The sequence below is a fragment of the Balaenoptera physalus genome (assembly GCF_965194825.1).
Source record: "Balaenoptera physalus genome assembly, chromosome: 8".
Taxonomy (NCBI): Eukaryota; Metazoa; Chordata; class Mammalia; order Artiodactyla; family Balaenopteridae; genus Balaenoptera; species Balaenoptera physalus.
This window is the reverse complement of record NC_138887.1, coordinates 49,469,006-49,488,575: the sequence shown is the minus strand read 5'-3', so window position 1 is coordinate 49,488,575 and position 19,570 is coordinate 49,469,006. Positions and strand designations below refer to the sequence as shown.

At 39.1% G+C, this 19,570-nt stretch overlaps 1 protein-coding gene across 1 annotated transcript in view; it reads left to right on the top strand.

The window, feature by feature from the left end:
* Window positions 1–19,570, top strand: part of DNAH11 (dynein axonemal heavy chain 11) — a 312,569-nt gene that overhangs the window by 56,566 nt on the left and 236,433 nt on the right. The window contains exons 14-22 of the mRNA XM_082472819.1: window positions 64–456; window positions 3,827–4,159; window positions 5,001–5,255; window positions 5,339–5,508; window positions 5,733–5,955; window positions 10,287–10,403; window positions 10,526–10,612; window positions 17,387–17,545; window positions 18,463–18,546. Coding sequence (XP_082328945.1) covers window positions 64–456; window positions 3,827–4,159; window positions 5,001–5,255; window positions 5,339–5,508; window positions 5,733–5,955; window positions 10,287–10,403; window positions 10,526–10,612; window positions 17,387–17,545; window positions 18,463–18,546 — 1,821 coding nt within the window. The remainder of the gene's footprint in view (window positions 1–63; window positions 457–3,826; window positions 4,160–5,000; window positions 5,256–5,338; window positions 5,509–5,732; window positions 5,956–10,286; window positions 10,404–10,525; window positions 10,613–17,386; window positions 17,546–18,462; window positions 18,547–19,570) is intronic.

Here is a 19,570-nt window from a genome sequence, read left to right as displayed (position 1 = left end):
CTCCAAGAGAAAGTAGCTTTAACACATGTGGCACTTTTTGTCTTGGGGTTTTCTTTTGCTCAGTACATTGGAAATCTTGAACTTCTTGTGCAAGGATATAATAAGCTGAAACAGACTCTTCTGGAAGTTGAATACCCCCTGGTTGAGGATGAGCTGAGGGCTGTGGATGAGGAGCTGCAGGCAGCCGCCACATCGCTGACATGGCAGGATGACTGCTGGGGGGACATCGAGAGGATGAAGACGGCCACCTCAGAGTTGGAGCGCAGAGCGGAGCATGCGCAGAACAACGTCAAAGTGATTCAGCAGACGATGCGGGCCTGGGTGGAGTGCACGCTCCTTCCCAGGAGAGAACACAGGCGGGAGACCGCCTTGACTTGGGAGGACAAGGGTGATTTGTTTGCGAAAAAATACAAGCTAATCCAGGAAGGTGGCTGCAAGATACACAACTTGGTTGAGGTACTTGCTTTTAAGCCTTCGAAATTTATAGCAGATCCTTTCATTTAGTTTAGAAAAGAGCAAAAATAGGTAACCTAATAATGGAGGGTTCTTTTTTGGGGGCCGAAAGAACTTGAGGTATGGTTTTGTAAAGCATTGAAATTGGAGGAATTTGTGTTACTTGTCTGTAATTTCTGTGGCCCTCGCTGTGCTCATTTCTGAGGGAAGAGATAGGAATGTGAGATCTTTTGATGAAACAGAAAGGCTAGAGATGGGGCCTTATCTTGGTCATAGTTATCTCCTGTTTTGGATGCTTTCAGTAGCTACCACTGTTGGCTGAATGCCATCCGTCTTGTTTACCTCATCTCATGTAACCCTCTCAGCCATCTCCTGAGGGTGGCAACAGTAGTTACTCTCCTTATAACAAGTACTTGAGTTTTTAAAACAGTGATAAGCACTATTCCAGGGTCATCAGTGTAAGAGAAGACAAGAAGTAAAACAACAAGAACGAAGAACAGAAGGCAGAGAAACAAAAGCATAAAACAAGTCTCTTGCCTCTTGGATCTTACATCCTAGTTAGGGAAGATAGAAAGAGAAAATAACAAATATATAGTAGTATCTTCAATCGGTCACATGAGCAATGGTGAAAAATAAAGCAGAGATGGTGGGATAGAGAATCAGTGGCAGGTGGGGTGGACATTGTGTATGAGGTAGTTAGAAAGGCCTCTTTACTAAGGTAGCATTTCTGCAGAGAACTGACAGGGAATGAGCCATTTGGGAAACGGAAGAAGGATGTTCTAGGTATCAAAGTACACAAGCTTTACGGTAGGAGTATGGGTCGCTTGTCTAAGGGTCAGTTAGAGAGCCAACATACCTGAAGCAGAATTTCCAGGGGAAATAATAGTAGGCGATGAAGTTTGAAAGGGCTTAAGGGCACATCACAGTGGATCAACGGGCCATTTTGAGAACTTTGGGTTTTACTCTGAGGGAAAATAGCATCTGGAGACTCTCTGCTCAAGAGCTTTCCCTGTTGAGTGTAAACTACAGGGGGGCCAGGAGATGGTAAACAAGGAGACCGTTAGGAGATGACTCTGTAATCCAGGTGAAGATGGCTTGGGTCCAGACGGTAGTGATAAAAAGCAGTCGTATGCTGGATGTATTTTGAAGGCAGAGCCAAGAGGATTTGCTGTGATCAGTCAGAGGAGAGAGAAGGTAAGGGCGACGTTGATGTTTTTGGTCCGGGCTGCTGGAAGAACAGAGTTTCCCTTCACTGATATGGGGAGGGCTATGGCAGAGCAGATTTTGCAGGGAAAAGACAGGATTTGTTTTGGGGCACGTTAGTTAGAGATGCCTGCCCAAGGGCAGATTTTTGCATAGGCTGGCATTGCAGTTGTGTGAAGAAAGGGTTTGAAGAGTAACAAACTTGCTCACCGAAAAGTAAGATGTGGTACATTTGATATGCTGTGTTGAGTATGTGTCACAACAAGAAAAGAAAGAAAAGAATTCATATGGATTTCAAAGTTTCTGTTGACTTCCAAGTTTGTCTGAAACATGTAAGAAAGTTTTAATTTTCCCTACTGGTAACAATTTGCTGAGACAAAGACTTTGCCTTCTTTGATGACTGCCTGTGTTAGCATCCTTGGGCTGCTATAACAAAGTACCACAAATGGATGTCTTAAAGCAATGAAATGTATTTTCTCTCAGTCTGGAGGCTAGAAGTCTGAAATCAAGGTGTGGGCAGGGCCATGCTCCCTCTGAAGGCTTTCCCTAAGGCCTGGGTAGCCTTGAGGGAATCTCAGGGATGTTCTGACATGTAAAGAAGGTATATATCTGGAAAGTTGTTTTTTCAGCAATGTCTTAACTTAGTCATGACCTCGACTGTTCCTAGTTTGCCGAGATGGCTGTGAATTATTCTGTGACTTTCAGGACATCCTTACAAGTGTTTATGCGTTGGAATCTGCCTCATGGAGGACAGATGATGGATTACAATTAGTTTCTTCTGATACATTTTCTTGATAATAGGAAAGTGGGCTCCCTAAACAGTAACCTGGGGGTTTTAGACAAGTAAGATATATGAATGTTGATTACAGTGCCTTGAAAATATTGCCAGGACATGACTAGAAATAGTTACAAACAAGGTTTTGCAGTGGTATTCTCGGAGCTGCCTGGGATGTGTACTGCCCAGCTCCAGGGGTGTGGGTCACATACACTAACAGATGTGAATGCTTCCACGTGGTTGGCGGGCAAGACAGCATCCCTGAAAAGAGCAGTTCTTAGATTTGTTTGAGGACAAAAAACCCTCAAAGAACTTGTTCATCTCTGCCCTGCTTTATCAGGATCCAGACTCACCTCTGTAGTTCTGATTCTTGCCTGTCGCACACACCTTTGAATCCTGGATCATATATCCACAGTAGTGAATAATCACAGAAAGCAGAGAGCATAATCTACCTTATAATGAGCTCCCATTTTAGTGTCGTCTTTTCTGTGTGCTATAGTAGTTTCTGCCTTGGGCATCTGCCCTCTGGCCTGTATAGACTGTGTAACCTTTGCCACTCAGAAGGTACTTCTGGAATCAACCTTGCTGCTTACCTGACCTTTTCAAATCTCTGTCCCTAGGCCTGCCATGCTGTGCCCAACCTCTAGCAGTCCTTAACCTGTCCATGTCTGGCCCTGTCATGCCCACAGGCCCATCCATTACTTCACCCACATGCTAGGGAGATGCTGAGGTCAAAGAATTCATATTGTTGAAGCACAAAGGGGGCCTGGGCTTCACCAGGCCAGTGTTTACCAAGCCAAGTTACTGTTATTCCACAAGCTGCTCATAGGTGGTTGGCACAAAATATCTTAGTGTTTGGAGACAATTGGTTAAACCAGGTTAAATGGACTTTAACATAATAGGTACACTGTGAGTCCCCAAGAATGGCCTAAAATACATAGCTCTTTGCTGACTTGGTGATCTTTAGATATCCCAGAGCAGCGTTCTCGGGAGGACCAGTTTGGGAAACCTCATTTACAGGTGAGGCCAGGGCAGGCAAGGTCCAAGGCCACAGAGAGTCAGGGACAGGGCCAGAACCAGAGCCCAGACCCCATACATCTAGGATGCACTGGGAACTAGTGTATTTCTTGTGTGCATAATATTTGAAGATAGCAATCTTCTTAATGATTTCTCCTTTAAAGAATGACTTTTGAATATATCTTATAAATGAACTAAATGTTACAAAATCCTGCTTAGATCATTGTCGTCTAGCTTAAGATTCTGCAACCAAGCATTTGAATGTTTCTATGTTGTGCCCCCAAATGTAGCCCCTTTAACAAGCCATTTAAATGGACAGCTTTTGTTTTTATACTCACTATTGTCTATACTGATCTATTAATACTTGTCTGTTCGTAGGAAAATAGGAAGCTGTTCATAGCCACTCCTTCTCTGGATGCCTGGAAGATTTATGTAGAATTCATTGATGACATCGTGGTGGAAGGCTTTTTTCAAGCGATAATGCATGACTTAGACTTCTTCCTGATGAACACAGAGAAACAACTGAAATCTGCACCGTTTTTTCAAGCACAAATGATCTTAATGCCCCCGGAGATTCTGTTTAAACCTTCTTTAGAAGGAGAGGCTGGGGATGGCTTCTATGATCTGGTGGAAGAAATGCTGTGCAGTAGTTTCAGAATGTCTGCCCAGATGAAGCGAGTAGCAGCACATCTGGAAAGAGCAAATTACCAGGTATGTTCTTTGTAAATGGGTATTACATTTATTGTGAATTATATACATATTAATAGATTAAGAGATTATAAATACGTTTATTGGTAGTATTACTGAATACTGAATGCAGAGAACAGAATACAAAGAAATCAACACTGAAAAGGAAACATTACTCTAAAAAATTCAATATATTTACATATATGTTAACCAATTTCGCACATCTCTTTAGAGTTACAAATAAATACCAAGCTAATTCCAAAGCTTTTAATCTGAATATACTTCGATTTTGAGTTCTAGTGTTCTCCATTCTAATGTCCACTGCTTTTTGCTGTATTTACACCAAGTATGATTAATTTTGTTTGTATTTAACCTAAAAGCAAGATGCTGTGAGCGGATCCTGAGGCAGCCAGGAAAATCAGGAATTTTAGAACAGCTCTTTAAAACAGGATAAAGCCACATGAAAGAAAATGCCTCATTCCTAGATATATAAATGCAAAAGAGAAAATACTAAGAAGCAATATTTCTGATGAAAAGACAAAGAAGGATATAGTGGGTTGCAACTTCCCAGGATTCAAAAAAAATGTGCTTACTCAACTATCCAGTCATTTGAATGCTGAACGCCCATACATATACATGTATATTAATTACAATTACGATTAATGATAAAATTAGCTTTTATATTAATGATTCAAAATAAATTGGGGTAATGGGGAGCACAAGGAAAGGAGAAGTTGGGAAAAGCAGCACAGTTTTTGATTTTACCAACTATTCTTTTGAAGAATGGCCTTGGATAATGGTAGGTTGCACATAATTGATAGAGCAGGGTTGGCTTTAATAAATGCTTGGTTCTCCCCTCATTTAGAATGATATGGACAACATGCTGGGCCTGGTGGAGGTCAGGCAGGAGATCATGAAGAGAGTGGCAGACGTCATCAACAAAGTCTTGGACTTCAGAAACACCCTGGACACATACGCTTACCTCTGGGTGGATGACCGGACCGAGTTTATGAAGCACTTCCTCCTGTATGGCCATACTGTGTCATCTGAGGAGACAGGGCCTCATGCAAATGAAGACATTCCCGGACAACCACCAACACTCGAGCAGTTCAAAGAACAGGCAAGGCAAACCCTCTGCATTTATGTAGTTACTAGCTTTTGATTGAGTTGTTATACAGTGACTATTTGTTTTTCTAATTATAGATTGACATTTATGAGGCTTTGTATGTTCAGATGAGCAAGTTTGATGACTTCAGAGTGTTTGATGGTTGGTTCAAGGTGGACATGAAGCCTTTCAAAGTGAGCTTGCTAAACATTATCAGGAAATGGAGCTGGATGTTTCAGGAGCATCTTTTGAGATTTGTCATTGACAGGTAGTCTTTGGTGCTTTGGTATTTGGAATTATAACTTTTAATACCTGACTGCTTCTTAAAATTGAGATATTTTAAGAGCATTAAAACTGCCAGTTCTATAAGAGAGATAACAAGTAATATTTAATTAGGTAAAGAGTGAAAATTAGATTCAGTCACAAGTCATACTTCTGAATGTTTTAATGAGCTTAATTTGTGTTTGTGTGTGTGTATACATGTTTTTATAGTCTGAATGAGCTACAAGAATTTATAAAGGAGACAGGTGTTGGACTTCAGAGAGAATTAAGTGAAGACGATCATGATGGTTTAGTTGACATTATGGGGCATCTTCTGGCTGTAAGAAGCCGACAGAGAGCTACTGATGAACTCTTTGAACCACTAAAAGAAACTATCACACTCTTGGAAACGTATGGCCAGAAGATGCCTGAGCAGGTCTATGCTCAGCTAGAGGTCAGTGAGGTGGTAAAATAACCATGATTACCGTAAACTGAGCATCTCCTGTTCTTCACATGCACTCTCTTATGACACCCTCATAACACCCTATACTGTAGATATTAATGTTTTCATTTTACAGCTTAGGAATCTGAAGCTTAAAGGGACTTTGTAATTTTCTCAAGGTCACACAAGTAGTAAAGCCAGCCCACATGAATCTAGGGGTGTTTCATGCCCACATCCTCCCTCTGCCTGGCTGCACTCCACTGCCTTCGTGCTAGAAGGTATTCAGGTAATAGAGAGCCTCTAAGTTACTTTTTTGGGTTCCACTTATATCATCACTTTCACATGTGAAATAAATTCCAGCTCTCTTTCATTTAAATTGCCTGTCAGCTGAGAAGTGTCCTAGTCTTTGGAAACATATCATGGACATGTTAAGAAAGAATACGTAAAGCCCAGTTTGGCTGGAGAAATCACTTTCCTCAACAGGATTTCTGTGTCATCCTCCTCTTTCCGTGTTCTGGAATGACTTGGTGGCTGCTGTGTGCCAAACGATGTACAAAGTCTTTGTAGTTATAACTGAAATCACGAATACGAATCTCACAATTGAGGCTCTATTCCCATGCCCGTATTGAGGTTCTACAGATAGTTTATATGTTTATGTCATCCACCAGCTTCCAGGGTGGGCTTAGGTTTAACCTTGCAATGTGATCGGTGGACACATTAACTAAAGAGCTTTTATTGAATTCTATCTAGTTAAGTGATTAGAGCATGGAACTCAAACTTAGATTTGCTTTCTGCTAGTCCGTCTCATCTGCTTGCCTCAGAGCATGCTTCCTCTTCAGTAAAATATCCCTCAAGATCCCTCACTTTTTAAATTTGTCTATACTGTCTCCAGTTCCCCATTTTTTAAAAAATTGAGGTGAAATTCACAGTTCACATAACATAAAAGTAACCATTTCAAAGTGTGTGGCATTTAGTACATTCATGAGGTTGTGTAATCACTGCCTCTCTCTAGTTTCAGAACATTTTCCTCACCCCCAAAGAAACTCCATACCCATTAGTTGTCATGCCCCACTCCTCCCCTACTACCTGCCACCAGTCTGGGGCTACTGCTGGTCCTTTCCTGTCTTTACGGGTTTACTTACTGTAGATACTTCATATAAGTGGAATTATACAATATGTGACCTTTTGTATCTGGCTTCTCTCACCTGGCATGATGATTTTGAGGTTCATGAACGTTGTAGCATATATCGCTACTTCATTCCTTTTTATGGCTGAATAATGTTCCATTGTGTGTGTGTGTGTGTGTGTATGTATGTGTGTATATACACACATACACATATACAATTTGTTTAGCCTTTCACCCATTGAGGAATATTGGGGCTCTTTTCATCTTCTGGCTATTGTGAATAATGCTGCTGTGGACATAGGTGCACAAGTATTTGCTTGAGTACCTGTTTTCGATCTTTTTGGGCAACACCTAGGAGTGGAATTGCTGGGTCATATGGTAATTCCAAGTTTAACTTTTTAAGGAACCACCAAAATGTTTTTCACAGCAGCTGCTCCATTTTATATTCCTCATTTTGTTTCATGAGGATGAAGTGCAACAGTGTATTTACAGGTGCTGTCTTGACTACAAAGAATTACTATATATGAATTATTAGATTCTGTTTAAGTATAAAACTGTCTTTAGGACTGAAAATCCAGTTAGACATGGAGTGAGAGATGACGTGGATAGATAGATACATAACAAGAGTGAGAGGTGAAATAGTTAACAGTAGAACACACTATAAATGTCTGTTTTTAGGAAGATTGAGATAGTCTTTGAGTCAGACCTTGAACCTTGAAATGTTATGTCATATAGAGAAACCAGTCATAACACAAGTAATTGATGGGGGATTTTGGCCATGGCCTCCAGAATTTGTATTATAAAAGTCTGGCTCACACTTCACTAAAGCTAGATTCCAGTCATTTCTGTTGTCCATTTTTAGGTCTTTAACAAATTTTCCTGATACATATGACACCTTATATACATTGTTCAACAGTAAGCTAATTAGGAGAGTATAAGTAACGATGCAGACATGTTTGATCAGGTCACTTAGTTCTGACTGTTGTCTTAGTTGTTTATGAAAATGGAGGTGTATGTATTCAATTTCAGTGCTGGGGTCAGGTGGAAGATTTAAAAATCTTTTATGTGTTTCTTAGTTTACATGCTTTCTAATGGACTCTTTATGTTTCCAAGATGAATAAAAGCAAATGTGCTATTCTGCCTTTTTTCTATAAAAATAAAAGTTTGGCTCACTAAGGTTTTTGCAGTATTGAGAATATTAGGCTTTTCAGTATTTCAGAAGTGAGCCACACTCTTAGCTCTGTGTGTGTCTCGATGTCGGTAATTCAGGCTGGTCAGGAGGAAAAATAAGATTTACAGGCAGTTCAAGTTGCTCGTGGAGGGTAACAATGTCCCAATTTTGTTTTAATTTAAGCAATTTGTGAGAGTTGCTGTTTCTCCTTCATAATCATTAGCAGTCATACCATTTCCCAAAACTTGCCTGTGCTTGGTTTGATGCTAAAAAAGCCCCTAGGCATGGCTGTGTCCTCACACCCTATCTATAGTGTGCTCTGAAGCTAGATGACACTTCTAATCTATAGATTTTATCAAGTCCCTTCCCTGTTAAGGAAACCTTCATTGACTGCCTCTAGCCTCAGAATCCTGTCCAGTTTCTGTAGAGCCCACACTCTCACCCCATCCTGCATTGGAAATCTTACCTCACGGGATGTTGAGGGTCTCACCCTCATCTCTGCCTGTGGAAATCCAGTCATTGTTTTGTGCCTCTGATGCAGTGTTTTTGATCCTTGAGTGGACCAGTATCAGTTCAACTTTGGAGGTCATCTGATCTTTTGGTTTTCAATGAAAGTTTATTTTTATCCAGTGGAAGCTTCTTTGGAATCCCCAAATATAAAGCAGGTAACAGCAGGTCTAGTGTCATTGAAGAAAGTTAAGGTTAAGGAGCCTGAACCCACTGATGTGATCTCTTCAAGTCTTCTCTCCCATGGCCCCAAAGGGACTCCCTGTGACATTTAGGTTCCATGGGGTCAATTGGAAATGCAAAGCGACACTCTGGACAGATGAGGATGCAGAGTTTTGTTGAGAAGAAGGATGGAAGAGCAAGATGAAAAACAAGGAGCTTTAGAGCTCAAGTCTTTTAGTTCCTGGCCTGGTTGGGTATTGCTGTCGTGACACCATGTTGCCTCCCAAGCATTTTAATTCCATAACATATAGACCTCCTGATCGAAGTTAACACATTCTGTCACGTAGAATAGTTATTTTGTGTGCCTCTCATTCACTCTGACAGATGATACAACAGTTTCAATCTGAAGAATGTGTTTTATCCTTGTAGCCCTCCTCCACCACTCAGATACGATTTATACTTAACACAGTGTACTCTTCATAATTGGCAGTTACCAAATCATTCATCAGATATTTATCAGGGTTACAAAATAGTCTTTAGAACCGATTTTTGTGCTTCAGCGACACAAGTAGGGTCCCATCACCATGGGTGGTTTTGTGTGACAAAACAATTTCAGTGTCCTGGGAGATGACACAGAGAAACAATGCTTTCTTAGTCTGGACACAAGGAATGCTTTTCAACAGCAGTTAAGCACAAGGGCTCTTCAAAGAAAGTAAGCTGCTGTTGTCCTAGTCGCATTGTAGTCAGGGACGGCAGAGTTGAGTTGCTACCTGAACAATTCATGGCTGCTTTTGTCCTCCATCAAGTAGGAATTAACCTTCCCTTCCCTTTGCCTCATCTTACTTCAAAAATCTTAGTCATTTAAAATTACCCAAATGTTCAAACTCTCCATCCAGACCAAGTAAAAACACAGCTTTGGGAACCAGAGGAAAACGAAGGGTAAGATTGATTCACATTTTCCTCTCTGCCCACCAGATTTAGAGCGTCTTTTTTCACTTGCTAAATTGCTAAACATGGCTCCACTTCTAGTTGTTAGATCAGCAAAGTCATTTTCAGAGCACTTTAATGTTATTCCCTCAATAGTAAAACAGTTTGGAAATTTCTGTTTATTTTGAAAAGGTTTTCATTTATGCTGAGGTAAATCTTATACCAGAGGACAGCTCTGGTTTACGCTTGGAAGATGTGACTCCAAAGGTGCCAGTGGGATTCAGCCTGGCTCTAGGCCTTTTAGAGCTTTTGGGGGATAAACCCTTTCTCTTAGACAAGAATGAAAGGATGTCATGAGTTAGTGGAAAGAGATTAGAAAAATTTAATCCTGTGGAGTAGATTTGTTTTAGGTATTGAAGTAACTTCCCATTTGTACCTTTGTTTTTGTAGGAATTACCTGAAAGATGGAAAACTACCAAAAAGATCGCAGCAACTGTCAGACATGAAGTCTCACCTCTCCAAAATGCAGAAGTCACTCTTATAAGGAAAAAATGTATTTTGTTTGATGTAAGCTAGCTAACAAGCTTTGTGGTTTTCTGTTTTTTGGGGTTTTTTTTTAAAGAAAGGTTTTATAAGGCTAATTGAAGCTATTTGAGATTCACTTTCAGTTTTTTTTCTTCCTTGATCAGGAGAAGCAGGCGGAGTTCAGAGAGCGATTCAGACTCTATGCTCCTCTTCGTTTTAATGCAGAAAATCCATATAGAGTACTTGATAAGGTAATGCTGATCTCAATTATCTTGTGTGTTACAATAGCTATTTCAAAAAATAAATTTGGACACTGAGGTACTGCTATATTTTGCCTTAGTTTTGCAATTAGTTATGCGTTGAGAATTAACTATTTAAAACCCAGTTACAATTTTCCCCAAGTAAAATATATTGTGATTTAAATCATGTCTCTCCAGAAATTATATTGTGATTTAAATCATGTCATCATCAAAGTACTCATACTAGTGAAACTAACAAATACTATTATTTTTCATTTTATTTTATTCTACTTTTTTTTTAATTGGAGTAAAATTGGTTTACAATGTTGTGTTAGTTTCTGCTGAACAATGAAGTGAATCAGCTATATGTATACCTGTATCCCCTCCCTCTTGGACCTCCCTCCCACCCTCCCCCCATCCCTCCCCCCATCCCTCCCATCTAGGTCATCACAGAGCACTGAGCTGAGCTCCCTGTGCTATACAGCAGGTTCCCATTAGCTATCTATTTTACACATGGTAGTGTATTTATGTCAAACCTAATCTCCCAATTCATCCCACCCTCCCCTTCCCCGCCGTGTCCACATGTCCATTCTCTACATCTACGTCTCTATTCCTACCCTACAAATAGGTTCATCTGTACCATTTTTCTAGATTCCACATATATGCGTTGATATACGATATTTGTTTTTCTCTTGACATATAAACACTTTATACATCAAGAACTTTATTAAACATATTATTTACATTATTTCTTTCAGTTCTTGCAATATCTCTCTGATACAGCTTCTGTTCTCCTTTTTTTTAGATAAAGAAACAATCATGTATAATTGAGTAACTTGTTGGAGATAACAGTTAGTGACAGAATCAGTATTAAAATTCTAGCTGTCTACTTTTTTTTTTTAATGAGGACTATTAACCATTATACTATTTCCCATGTGATACTTTGTTAGTGACTCTTAATCCTAGTAAGGAAAGCCCGTAACTTTTTCTTTTTTTTTTTCTCTGATTTATGTTTACTGCCTCATCCTATACTTGCTCCTTAGGCCTGATTCCGTGTCCTCTCCCCTACCCCCGACTACACATTGTATCTGCCCCCATGCCCACTCCCCAAGTATGTGTTATATGGTTTTCTGGAGGTGGCTAGTGTTTCAGGGAGTTTCAAATGAATGCCCATAATTGAATCTTAATTCTGGATACAAATATTATTGAGTCATTTAATCCTAGGTTATAATGAACTACTTTATTATAATTGACTACAAGAATGACTATAATAGGCAAATAATCTGAAAATGGTGACTCATTCATGAGGATTGAAAAAACGTTTTAAACGTTTATTAGAAAAATAATATCTTTTGTTTCTGTAAGAATTCTTAACCTAGCAGCCAAAATGAGAAAGTGACTTTGAAGTTTGCATTGGGGGCTGGGAATTCTTCTGAGTTCATCTAGGCTGCCATCCCGATTTGACTTCATGCTGGAGATAGCCTTTCCTCCTTAGACTGCTGTAAAACTTGGAACTGACAGTTTTTACTTCTCTTTCCAAATTTTGGATTGAATTTAGTTTTAACTGCTTTCAGCCATTCAGAAAACACCATTCAATAGCATGAGGTCTTCTCTTTCACTTGGCTAAAGAAAAGTGGTTAATATATTCACTGAAAAGGGAGTTGGTTAGAGTATGCGAATAGAGTTGTTTTTTTTAAAAAGATTATATCTAAACTGCAGGTGGTCTGAACAGATTGTGGATATGGAGACATTTTTACTTGACTAACCAATGTGCTGTGTGTAAACATTTACTGCAGTTATCATTTATTGACTCCTACCATTTGCATGCTATACTGTAACACCATATAGTTACATATTTAAAAGGCAGATATTTATCATACCTACAAAATGTGTTGAGGATGTTTTGAATATAGTAGGACTCGGTTACCTTTATCTTGAAGTCATTTTCTTGTGTGTTTGTTCAGCAAGCATATCTAGTGTTTAACTAGATTCAGCCAAAGTCATGTATATGTTTGTTCTGGGCTGGTATGGTAGGTCCTAGTACTCAAGGCACCTCACTGCAAAAGATGGAAACCATTGACCCTCCAGGAACAGGGGAGTGGTGTAGTAAATCTCTCCTTTTATAACTGATACCTTGGTAAATTTATATTGTGTGCTATTGTTTCTTCATAGCCAAAGATACAGTGAACAGTTGAATTAAAATAACTGGATCTGTATTTCTAGGAATAATTGAATTAGTATAACTAATAGGAAAAATAATTAAAAATAAATAAAAGGGCTGTTGGCTCTGGGGAGTATGGTTGACTCGACATTTTGAAAATCCATCTTGTAAAACAGATGCTGAAACATGTTCACAAATATGTGACTTTAAATCTATTGCTGAACTCCCAAGAAAGCAAGAGGCAGGGAAATAGAGTAGCTGAAACCAGGATGGAAAGCAGTGGGAAACATAAAAGCCTGTGCTGCTGTAGGGGCAAATCAAAGTACCAGAACTCTAGAACTTTGTGATTAACCCTTTCAGGGCAAACTAGGAGATGCTTTTAAGAGGTTACACGCTTAGTGAAAGGGTGGGCTGGGAAAAATCTGCAGCCTGCACAGGGAGCCTATGAGATGACCCATCAGACCTTGCTCTGAATAGGGCGAAAAAAATAGAAAAGAATCCTCTGGGAATTGGTAAACATAGGCCTGTTCTCCCAAGGGTTATGGTGTAATTTTATACTACCCCTATGGTTAAGGAATTTCCAGGCCAGGAAACTGATATGGTTACAAGTAGCTCTTCTTAGCACATAGTAGAAGCAAATCCAGATCTTCTCTGGGTAGAAGAGAATAAGGTGCTCTTATTCTAATCTCCTCAGGGGTCCAACAGATTAAATTCAGTTAAATTTGAGTTTACAATAAAACAAACACACCATCATGCATAAGGGCCAACAGAAAGAGCAAACCACAGATACAGACCCATATGAAATGTCAGATATTAGAAGACATTTATTGGGACTTCCCTGGTGGTCCAGTGGTTAGGATGCCATGCTTCCACTGCACAGGGCATGGGTTCGATCCCTGGTCAGGGAACTAAGATCCTGCATGTGGCACAGCCAAAAAAAGAAGAAGAAGAAGAAGACATGTATTCAGGAAATAAAAGATAACATTGAAAAAAATGAGCAAGTTCTCAGTTTTGAGACTATCAAAAATGATCAACTGAGTTTGAAAAAGGGCCAGAAACTTATGGAAATGAAAAATAAAAGATACAACTCAGCAGGGGTTAAAGAACTAACTGAAAAGAGGATTAGTGAAATGCAAATGACATTGCAAGAACTCACTTAGAAGGCAGCACATAGGTGAAAGGAGATGCAAAATACAAAAGAGATTAAGAGACACAGAGTAAGAAGTTCCATTGATGTCTAACTCTTTTACTCAGACTTCCTGGAAGAGAGAATACAAGGAATATTAGACAAGCAATAGAGATGTAGTAGCTGAGATTTTTCTAGAACTGGTCAAAGCATGAATCAATAGATTGAGGAAATTCACTGACCGCCAACCAGGATAAATACAAAGTCAACATCTAGACACATCACAATGAACTACAGAATACCAAAGCAACCAGATAGAAAAGACAGATTACCTGTTAGAAATGATGACTGGGCTAAGAGCATATTTGTCATCAGCAACAATGGAAGCCAAAAGGTAGTGGATGATTTTTTCCCAATTCTCCTGTGTAAAATTATATTTCAATAACAAGAGCATATTTCAGATAAACAAACATAGTGCATTAACCACCAACAAATCATCACTGAAATAAGTTCCAGTGTGTATATTTCAAGAAAAGAGAGGACAAACAAAGCCAAATTTGATTCTCAATATAATTAGAAAAGACTAGTTATATTGACAAATCTCTGTTGGAAAATCAACAGTCTTAGGAATAAATAGGGAATGATAGTACAGGAAGAGCAGAAATTCAAAAGATCATAGAACACAATTGATAAGAAATTTAAAATTTAAGCAAAATGGATACATTTCTGGAAAAATATAATTTACTAAAAGTATCTCAAGAAGTAACACAGTGACTTCCCTGGTGGCGCAGTGGTTAAGAATCTGCCTGCCAATGCAGGGGACATGGGTTCGAGCCCTGGTCCGGGAAGATCTCACATGCCGCGGAGCGACTAACCCCGTGCGCCACAAGTACGGAGCCTGTGCTCTAGAGCCTGCAAGCCATAGCTACTGAGCCTGCACGCCTAGAGCTGGTGCTCCACAACAAGAGAAGCCACCACAATGAGAAGCCCACGCACCTCAATGAAAAGTAGCCCCCGCTCGCTGCAACTAGAGAAAGCCTGCGCACAGCAACGAAGACCCAGTGCAGCCAAAAATAAATTAATTAATTAAAAAAAAAAAGAACACAGCTGAATAGTCCTATAACTATGAAAAATTAACCAGTAGGAAAATAAAAAGATAAACCATTAATTTAAAACACAGAGAACAGCAGGCCCTGATAGCATTACAGGTTAATTCCAAGAAGCTTTCAAGAAACAGATCTCATTCATATGATTCCAGAGACCGGAAGAAGAATGAACACTCAAAAATTACTCTGTGAAGCATGTCTTATTTTTGTGAAAGGACAGTATGAGAAAGGAAAAATGATAAGCCATTCTTTTTCTTTTTTTCTTTTTATAAATTTATTTATTTATTTTTGGTTGCATTGGGTCTTCAAAGCTGCACGCAGCCTTTGTCTCTAGTTGCTGCCTTCCTTGTTGTGTGCTGGCTTCTCATTGCAGTGGCTTATCTTGTTGCGGAGCATGGGCTCCAGGCATGTGGGCTCAGTAGTTGTGGCTCGCGGGCTCTAGAGCGCAGGCTCAGTAGTTGTGGTGCACGGGCTTAGTCACTCCGTGGCATGTGGGATCTTCCTGCACCAGCGATCGAACCCATGTTCCCTGCATTGGCAGGTGGATTCTCAACCACTGCACCACCAGGGAAGTCCTGATAAGCCACTCTTTTTGGTACACATAGATGCAAACTAACTAAACAAAATGTAATCAAATAATCCAGTTTATAAATAGGTTGGGTTCATTCCAGGGAAATGTTTAACATTAGAAAATGAATATAATTCATCATATTTACAGATTAAGAGAAAAGTCATATAACCATCTTAAGAAATGCCAAAAGATCTTTAGGTATCATTCAACATTCATTCATGATAGAAACTCTTGGAAGACATTCTTAACCCATTAAAGGATAACGAAACTCTGTATAAACCATTTATACCAGGGGGCATAAAAATCCTAGTAGCATTAGTGCTAATGGTGAAATACAGGAAAATCCTACATAACCATCAGCAGTAGAATAAATTAATTGTAGTTTATTCATGCTAGGTAGTACTATAAAGTAGTAGAAATGAATGAACTTCATACATACTCTTCAGGAATATGTAGATGTACCTCAAAAATAAATATTTAAATGTCTTAATATATAGTATAAAACTATTCATATAAATTTTAAGACATAAATTTTAACGGTTTAGCATTTAGCAGTACAAACGTGTAGTGAAAATACTATAAAATCAGTAGTAGTAAATAAAAATTTAGTGATTATATTTGTAGTGGGAAGGAGAGGGATAAAATTAAGAAGGTCATTAAAAGTTATTAGTAACATAGTATTTCCTAAGCTGGATGCTGTGTATGCTCACAGCCACGCCCTTTTATGTGTATGGAATTTTTCTAATAACATTAGTAAAACTAAGAGAATTGCAGTTAATGTTTATAAAAGTATTACATGTGAAATGAAACATATAACCTGTATCATGAAAGAATGTTAGAGTGCTAATATCCTAATTTACATAGTAGGAAATTAAGAGAGTTGAAAGTGGATAAATGATTAACCGTGGGTATTTAAAGTTAAAAAGAAACTCAAAAAAACTAAAGTAATAGAAATTTGGGGTATTGAGAGGACGTTGGGAGAAAATGTAAAGTGGAAAAACAAAGTTAAATCCTTTGTTTGCAAAGCCAGTTAGGTTTGTAATGTCTAAACTTGATAAATCAAGAAGCAGCAACTTGTGCACAGAGCTGAGAGTTCGAGAAAACGCCCTCGGAAGAACTGGAGAGAGTGCCTGTGTTTCCAGCTTTTCCTGCATTGCAAGCTCTTCCGTACTCCTTGCACTTGACCATATTAATACACTACTATGTTAATAAAAACTAAAAATAAGAGTTGGTTTATCAAGAAAGAAAAAGATGGGTCAGCTTATATTTGGTGTAAAACATAAACTGTTGTACATCGATGGGATGGTTGGGGAGGGAGCCTTGGTAAATATAATCATATGGTGAAATTTCTCTTACTGTACTATGTTCTGTGTATTGATAATCTCTAGAGTAGTTTTTAAAGCTGAAAGTTCTTTTTTTTAAAGAAGTGATTTATTCTTACGTGGAAGTTTCTAGCATCTTGTCTTTTGCTCCCCAGCAAAGTTGTCCCCAGCTGTATGATGAACATCAAGAGGAAAATTTGTATTCATAGCAATTTGATACCAGAGCAGATTTTGCTGAAATAATGTATAGGGAGGGTATTGATAACATTACTGTATTTACTGATCGTCTACTCTAACTTTTTTGAGTAGTTGTGAGTTTGCTCATCTAAAGCCCCCATTTTACCAATAATTATACTTCAGATTTCTTTCTATTTTCTTTTAAAAATCAAAGTTGTAAATGTTGACATAACCAGAGCTACACAACGCTGTGGCTCTTCTTCTCTGGCAGTTCATTGGTTATTAAGTGTGTTTGTGTGCGTGTGTATGTGTTTTCTCCTTAGGCAAATCAAGAGCTTGAGGCATTAGAAGAAGAAATGTTGCAGATGCAAGAATCTACTCATCTTTTTGAAGTGACTCTTCCAGAGTACAAACAAATGAAGCAGTGTCGCAGAGAGATAACATTGCTCAAGGGGCTCTGGGATGTCATTATTTATGTTAAGGTAAGACACTGCTTTTTGAAAGCATGCTTTTTTTCTTTTAGTATTTCTTTTGTATAAGTATGCGATTTTTAGTGTCTCTATCTTTCTATTTGGGTTTTATAGTGTCTTAAAATATGTGGGTATTAGACTTTTTCCCCGGAATTAGAGTTCAGATATCTCTGAATTATCAGTGCTTTTTGTTTGCCTTTCTGAATGAAACTTGGTATTATGAGTTGACTGCTTCAAATCCTTCTTGAGAGTTATGTAGGATATAAACAAAAATTACTATGTACCACACACATCTGGTCACTTGTGCATACAAACTGATGTGTACACCCATGGTTATTCTTCCGTACGTGTGCATATATAAACAGGCCTAACTAAAAATAAAGTTACTTTGTCTGTGTTAATTAAGTTGCAAACTTAAGTGTAAAAATAAGTTCTAGGAACTAGGCGTATTGCAATATGTGTTATACATTATTTTCTTTGAAGTTAGTTGAAAGCCAGTAAAGAAATATATTAACAAGGCATAGAATATGGTCAAGAAGCTCATCAGAGTTTTGTCTGTAACGGATGAAGGTTTTCTTATGAAAGCTTATCTTATATGTAGAATTATAAAAATATGGTGTTTAATGGTAACATTATTTATCAATTCATTCAGAGTATTCAGGATTAAATGATAATGATGGTATGTGTATGGAATTTGTCATTGCTTCTAGAAATTAACATATCAGAATGTTTTAGCCTTAGGTTTGACATGTTCTGACAACTTTTTTGTTTTTGTGGTGGGGAAGTTTTGACAGGTGCAGTTAATACTTAAATAATTGACTTTCCCCTGGATGGTGGAGTCACTGTGTATCATCAGTTTAGATATTTTGCTTCGGAGACTTGCTTTCACCTAATGTTGTTGACACTTTTATCTGCTTGTGCGTTTTCAGAGAAGCATTGATAATTGGACTGAAACCCAGTGGAGACAGATTAATGTGGAACAGATGGATGTGGAACTCAGAAGGTTTGCCAAGGCAAGTTCCATAACTGTCTGCGACGACGATTTATCTTCCTCAGCACCACCTTCTTCCATCTTCCCTAACCTAGTGTCTGCTGTGCTGGACCGCATGTCCTTATTTACTTCAAACAGGATGATTTGAGACAGGATTTTTTTTTTTTTTTCACTCTCAGCCAGTTGCACTTGTAATCAAGCCTACCTTTCTGTGAATGAGTGGATAAAAGCATATTAGGGCTAATGAATTGATGAGCAGTAGCTATCATCAGGTGCTGCCTATGGCTGTCTAGAATGGAGGGGGGAGGTGAAGAGCAGGGCTGAGGGGTTAGGCTTACGAAAGCTGTCGAATTCTTTCCCTAGCAGCTGTAAGCGTACTGTATCTTCAGAGGTACCTTTCAGTTGTGGACTTTGGGGCACCTAGTTGGGGTACCTTGTGGATGTGTATGGAATACTGTGATCTTTGTTCTTATTACTGCCCACTCCAATATCGCAAGGGGGCTCAATGTAACAGAACTGAGCTTTTTTTTTTTTTTTGTAAACTTTGGGATTTTATTTATTTATTTATTTTTTTATGGCTGTGTTGGGTCTTCGTTGCTGTGCGAGGGCTTTCTCTAGTTGCGGCGAGCGGGGGCCACTCTTTATCGCGGTGCGCGGGCCTCTCACTATCGCGGCCTCTCTTGTTGCGGAGCACAGGCTCCAGACGCACAGGCTCAGTAGTTGTGGCTCACGGGCCCAGTTGCTCCGCGGCATGTGGGATCTTCCCAGACCAGGGCTCGAACCCATGTCCCCTGCATTAGCAGGCAGATTCTCAACCACTGCGCCACCAGGGAAACCCCCAGAACTGAGCTTTTTTTGAATTTCGTGCTTTGATAGCTAGTCCCCATGGCCCTGTGCCCTCTGAAGAGAGTAAAGCCTCTTTGGATAAAGCCAAATGCATGTTTGGATAAAGCCAAACGCGTAGCCATGAAAGGCAGTTCAGAAGTAGCCGGGCCTTTTGCTTTCTTCTTGCCCCGGAACATCCTTACCCCGACTCAGTCCTGTGC